Source organism: Sciurus carolinensis, chromosome 13 (genome assembly GCF_902686445.1).
Source record: "Sciurus carolinensis chromosome 13, mSciCar1.2, whole genome shotgun sequence".
Taxonomy (NCBI): Eukaryota; Metazoa; Chordata; class Mammalia; order Rodentia; family Sciuridae; genus Sciurus; species Sciurus carolinensis.
Genome location: NC_062225.1, coordinates 6,003,548 through 6,009,547, shown reverse-complemented (window position 1 = coordinate 6,009,547; position 6,000 = coordinate 6,003,548). Strand labels below are relative to the sequence as shown.

Genomic DNA, 6,000 nt, shown 5'->3' with positions numbered 1-6,000 from the left:
GTACTGTAACCCCAGGTGTGTGCCCGAGGAGGGTGGCGTCTGGTCTGGAGTGGCTCACGTGCATGCACATGTGGGGTGACGGCAGTGGCCTTGGCGTGCTGCTGACCCAGGAGAGTCCTCCTTTCCTTCATTTCTTCTGATGGAAAGCCTCGTAGTGCACAAGAGACCCCGAGGACTAGAGGGCATGTGTAAAGGTGACGTCATTCCATTCCCGTGAGTCTAGTCTGAAGACTGGTGATTTCAGCCTTTCGTGTTGTCTTCAACCCCCAAATTATAAGGTGACTCGCCTTATAAAACTTGTTTATTTCAGTGGAAAATTACAACTCTGCTCCCCTTGTTGGAAGTGGTTTCTGAGCACAATAGCCAGAGTACGCTTAGCTCCTTGTATATGTCCTGGAAGACAGAAACAAGGACCTGGTAGGAAGCCGGAGGGAAAGGCTGGCGGCAGGGAGGAGAAGAGCCAGGCCCATGTGGGCAAATTAGTCTTGTGGAGCTGGAAGTTCTGGAAGGATAACACTCAGGTGATTCTTGGGTCCAGGGAGGGGTTTCAGCTCATGATCTGTTAAAGCTGTAGAATCAGATCCTAGGCAGCAGAGTTGGGAGGCTTGTTTTGGTTTTGTGGATTCATGACATTGACTACTTTAATGGGAGGTCCCATCCGAAGTTCAGGTTTGATCCAGGTCATGGCCAAATAGCTCTAGAGAAGACAGACAGCAGAATTAGCCTGAAAGGGCGACCCAGAGGCATACTGGGCAGAGTCTTCCCAAGAGCAACCAGTGCCCTTGTCCCCGTCCCCGCCCTCGCCACTCACTGGAGCTGCATAGATGAATTTGAACAGCATGTACGCCACTATCGACAGGACCACGAGGCCTACGATCTTGAATCGGTAGCGTTTACAGCAAGCGAAGCAGAAGTTTTTAATAGGTGACCTCAGCCACATTAAAGAACCGCCAGCACGTCTGTCCAGGATGGGGAGGGGCCCAAGAACAGAGGGCAAAGAGGAAGCTTCAGGTCAGTGTCCAGAACCCAGAGCTTTCTTTTGAGGGAGGGCGTGTCCCCCACACCCAAACCCATTCTCCTGCTTTTAACAGCTGTAGTACAGGAAGAAACTACCCCTCCTACTGGGAGGCTCATTCACTGCCACACACAAACCGAGGAGACGGGCCCTTACGGAGGAGGGTGCAGTTTGGGGTACTGGTTGGGCTCCGACTGGCCTCTGCCGGCCGGCCTGATGAGGGCCTCCTTGTCTGTCAGGATCTCCAGAGTCATCTTCACTTTGCCCTGGGAGCACCACCGGGGAGGGAGGCGGAAGACAGGGAGCAAGGTGGTTTTAGGACCATACCCCAGCGTTCAGAGAGGAAAAGGATTTAGCCAAGGTCCCCAAAGTCTGTTGGAGCCAGGCCTTGTGGCAGAGCAGTCCCATTCAAGAGACACCTTCCCCAGTTCCTACCGACAAGCGCCACTTGTCGCCACTGTGAACCTGGCAAGGCCACCATCCTGTTACAACCTTCTTCTTAAAGAGCGAGAAGCGCTTGTACTGGGTGAAGGGGGTCTGCTTGGAATCGGTGTCCATCATCTTGAGGGTACATTGATTGGCGTGCCGGGCTGGGAAGGGCATGTCGGTCAAGTCCAGCTCCAGGACCCCTGAGCCCAGAGAAACGCCATCAGCAAGCAGGCCCTCCCTGACCTGTGGTCATAAGCCCTATGCCAGGACCTCACCTAGGAAGCCTTCACTAGAGAAGATGTCATTGTCCCAGATCTGGATGATTAGCCGGGCTGGGAACTTCATGGATGTGGGGTCCAGGCTCCATATGTAATCCTGGAAGATTCCGAAGAGCACGTCCCCCAGTCTGCCTTCTCGATGTTCCCCTTGGAACCTTACTAGCCCGTACACTGCAGGGACGGGCTATCAAGGAAGGGTCTCCACCCGAGGACGGGCTCCCGTCACAACTTCCAGTCTCTGGGTGGGGGAGCTCCCGGCCTGGGCTGACCCCTCCTCCCGCTGCTGGCCTCTCACCTTCTGGCTCTGGACGCACACACACTCCGCTGCCAGGTAGTCCATCAGAAAGATGAAGCGCCAGTTGAAGTTGCCCTCCCCAGTCAGGGAGTGGTAATGGATGTCTGTCTTCTGCATGTCCTTCTCCAGCCCGAACAGCCACCTGGGGCCAGAGTCCTTTCATCTGGGGCTCATGGGTGTGGTCCCCATTCCCGCCAGGCCAGGGGGTAGTGGGGAGGTGTCCCCCTCAAGATTAGGAGGCCCAGGCAGGGTGACCACTGGGGCCTGGCTCTGCCAGAGGCCTCTTCCTCCACCTCACCCTTTGACGTAGATGTCGCTCATCCTCTCTCTACTGAAGGTCTCGTGCACCAGGTCCACTTGGGCCGTTTTCCAGATAATGCAGCGCAGCTCATACCTGCAGCCACCGTGCTCTGAGGCTTTGCTGAGACAGCCCCAGCCCCAGCCTTGGAGGAGGAAAGGCCTGGAGGCTGCCCGCATACTCTTGCCCAGGTTGGGGAACTTGGGTAGAAAGCACCAGTGGAGCTTCCTCTCTTCCCAAAAGAAGAGTTCCTGCCACTCAGGATCATGATACCAGGCACCCCAGTTGGGACCTGGGCTGTCACTCACCGTTTAGGCTTCCTGGGGTTGATGTCGACTGGTGGCCCGGGTGCCCCCAGCTTCTTGGGGAAGATGTCCACCCATATTTGCAGCTTTCCCTAGAGCCGGGGTGGATTCTGGTTGGGACTGCTGACCCCAGGGGATTGTGGCATAGAAGTTCCTTTGAGGTGGCAGGTGACCTTTCCGTTTTGGCTGGGGAAGTGTGCAGTGAGGTGGGGCATGATGTCTCCAAGGCCAACGGTGTGGCCCAGGACTTCACTCAGGTCAGATCCTGAGGGTTGAACCCTCAGCAGAGCGTGCTGGTGACCTGAGGACAGGGCCCACACTGGGGTCGAGCCTTCACTTTTTTTTTTTTTTTTTTTTAATTTTTTTCTTAGTTGTAGAGGGACACAATACCTTTATTTTATTGATTTATTTTTATGTGGTGCTGAGGATCAAGCCCAGTGCCTCACATGTGCCAGGCAAGTGCTCCAACACTGAGCCCTAGCCCGAGCCCAAGCCTTCATTTTTTTTAAGCAGCACAGTGACCCTGAGTAAGAATAAGCTGGCAGCTGGAGCCGGTCATTTTCTGTTAACGCGACCACAGCCTAAGACATGAATGAAGCTGGCCACGAAGCCCAGAGGTTTCAGGAAATGACGAGGGAGGAAAAACGGTAAGAAAACCAGCAGTGAAAGGGCCACGCCAGCCTTGGAAAGGGAGCACTGTGCCCGTCTTCCAAACCCCCTTGCCTGATTTTGTTCTTTGGAAGTCGATCCACTTGAGAAAACAGGTTTAATGAGAATGGTTACAAAAACGCTCAGCAGAGGACTTTATCTAGACTGTAGCCTCAGTTTGAGAGATTTGAGAATTAGCTGAACCATTTTGGTGGCTGGAGGGTGAAGGATAATTAGGGTGCCCTTGGGGATCTGTGTCCCACTGTTTGGGGTTCCTTGCCACGGAGCGAGCAGCCTGCATTAACAGTCAGAACCAAGGTTGTAATGTCTACTCTGCTGTGAGGCGTCCGCTCCCCACCCCTCTGGAGTCTGGGCTGTGGGGTGCTGGCTGGTAGGGCTCCCTAGCATTTCTTGCCACAGATGTGTGGCCTCCATTTCTTGTAGACAACTTCCCACTTCTGAAATTCTCTAAGTGACATCACTCAAACTTCTCAAATGCCATGTGCAAAACACGCTTGTCTCCTGTGCCTGCACATACCCAAATGTCCCGTCCTTGCCTCTCGTGGTGGGCGCTGTCCTGGTGGGTGGGCACCCCACTCCTGCTCCAGCCCATCCAACGGGAGGTGGGGGGCCCTCCAGTCTTGTACCTGGTCAATGCCTGGCTGGCTTTTACTGTACAATGTGCGAGTCTCCACGTGCTCAGGCACCAGGCCCAGGGTGTTCAGGATGTATAGCGCAAGGCGTTCCTTCTTGGGCCCCAAACCATGGACAATAGGGGGCTCGGTCTCTGGAGGGGAGGGCGGGGATCGTGGGGTTGTTGGTCCTCCTACCTCCTAGGCACCCTCCCGCCCAGCCTGGGTGGAGGCCAGGTTGCCTTCTACAGGAGACAAGGGAGGAGGGTGGGCTGCCCTCCGTCTCGGCAAAGCTCCTGGTCCTCCCCTGGTCCCCTCCATCTGGAGCCTCCCTGGTTTAAGGGGCCAGCATCTGTGCTCTGGTGGTGTGCTGAGTGTCTCACCAAAGGTGTGCAGGCTGATTTCCTCCCCGTTGTATAAGACAGAGTCTTCCTCCAGGTCGAACACAGGTGGAGGCTGCCCTTTCCGCTTGGTGTAGCGCTCCAGGAGGTAGCTCGGGCGTACCTGGTCGCGCCATCTAAAGGGCCCTGACCTGTGTGGTTACGTGAGGAACCAGTGGGGAGCTGGGCCTGGTTCTTCCCACCTCTTCCCCCGCCTGCTGCTTTGTGCTGCAGGACACCAGTGATAGAAATGTGGAGACAGGACAGATCCAGCCTGGCTCCCAGCCCCTCCCCAGGGAACTGTGGGCTCATCCCAGTCCCCATTCCCTGGACAAGCCCATTCTCACACAAAGTAGGATTTGGAGAGCCCACAACAAGCTCCGAAACCAGACAGGAGTCGGTTTTCCAAGTCGATGACTGTGCTTCCGATCTCATCATCAGGTGAAAATAGGTCAAAGTCAAAGAGCTGGATTTCCAGGTCCTTCTCCAGAGGGATGTTACAGGTCAGCTCAAAAACCCTGGAGGTGAGGACGCTGAGACTGCAGAGGCTGTGCTCCACACTCGCTGTGCCCTGGGGGCCCCCCTTCTCCATCCCTTTCCTCATTCATGGTGAGTGTGGAGAGCAGAGCGAGATGGTCTGCGAATAGCCCTACCACGGTCATCACTGGGTATACATTCTGAGGCCTGAGCTCCCTCCCAGGCAGAAGCAAGAGAGGGCAAAGCCACCTGCCCCTGCGTCTGTCGTCTCTACCTGTGGAGTGCCCCACCCCCCGTGCCTGAGGCCCTGTTCTTGGAGGGAACTTGGTGGCTGGGAAGGAAGGCCAGGGTGTCTGCTGGCATCCACCCCCAGCATGGTGTGGAGCGGGTAGAGCTGGGGTCGGTGGAGGGGCAGCTCACGAGCCAAAGACAGGATCCAGAGTTTTGGGGAGATAGGCGTCTCGGCTGCCAAGCTTTGTCTTCCCCAGTTTCAGGATCACATAAGGGTCACACTGGGGGTCAGATATAAGCAGGGAAAGGAGAGCAAATGGGGGAGTTCATCAGGTTGGTCAGGGAGAGTGGGCGTGGGGCCCCTTGTGTCACATGGGGCCTGTGGGTATCAGCAGCCCCAGGAGCTCCAGCGGCCGGCCCGGGCAGGGCGTGCTCACCAGGCCGTTGTAGTCCTGGGGCTGCAGGTTGAGGGCCCGCACCACGTACACCCGCACCATGCACAGCTGAGGGAAGTCGTCTCTCTCGGGCAAAATCAAGAACTGGCGGGGGGGCTCCTGGCCCTCTGGATTCTCAGGGAAGGGGTAGATGCGGAAAAGGCCCTGGGGAAGGGGAGGTACTGGGGACCCAGCCTGGCAGTGCTGGTCAGTCCAAGTTCAGCAGAGGGAGGGCTGAGCAGAGGGTGGCAGGGACAGAGGCTGAGAGGACAGAGGCAGGCGTAGCAGAGGTCTTCCCCAGGCGCCAGGGTGTTGGCGGTGTTGGGCAAAGGAACCACAGTGCGGAGGTGCAGTCCCAGTTTCTGGCGATGCCAACACTCATTCCACCCGCCTCCACCCCGTCAGCTTTGCACTGGTTGTCCAAGGCTCCGTGGCCTTGGGACAGCAGCATAGGCCAGAGCTGGATGTGAGATGACCCTTGCTCTCCCCTCTGAGGTCAGGCCTCCCCGAGTCTCTGTGGAGGCTACTCTCTGCTCTCCACTCCCAGGACCTGCCGGCCTGGTCCTCTCCATGAGCAC

At 56.8% G+C, this 6,000-nt stretch overlaps 1 protein-coding gene across 1 annotated transcript in view; it reads right to left on the bottom strand.

Moving 5' to 3' along the window:
* Window positions 1–583: 583 nt before the first annotated feature.
* Window positions 584–6,000, bottom strand: part of Fer1l5 (fer-1 like family member 5) — a 48,785-nt gene continuing 43,368 nt past the window's right edge. Inside the window, exons 41-53 of the mRNA XM_047523067.1 lie at window positions 5,426–5,587; window positions 5,178–5,269; window positions 4,628–4,798; window positions 4,284–4,432; window positions 3,916–4,055; window positions 2,624–2,712; window positions 2,316–2,411; window positions 2,018–2,159; window positions 1,720–1,819; window positions 1,451–1,644; window positions 1,172–1,281; window positions 812–959; window positions 584–697 (exon numbers count right to left, since the gene is read on the bottom strand). Of these exons, the coding sequence (XP_047379023.1) occupies window positions 584–697; window positions 812–959; window positions 1,172–1,281; window positions 1,451–1,644; window positions 1,720–1,819; window positions 2,018–2,159; window positions 2,316–2,411; window positions 2,624–2,712; window positions 3,916–4,055; window positions 4,284–4,432; window positions 4,628–4,798; window positions 5,178–5,269; window positions 5,426–5,587 (1,707 nt within the window). The remainder of the gene's footprint in view (window positions 698–811; window positions 960–1,171; window positions 1,282–1,450; window positions 1,645–1,719; window positions 1,820–2,017; window positions 2,160–2,315; window positions 2,412–2,623; window positions 2,713–3,915; window positions 4,056–4,283; window positions 4,433–4,627; window positions 4,799–5,177; window positions 5,270–5,425; window positions 5,588–6,000) is intronic.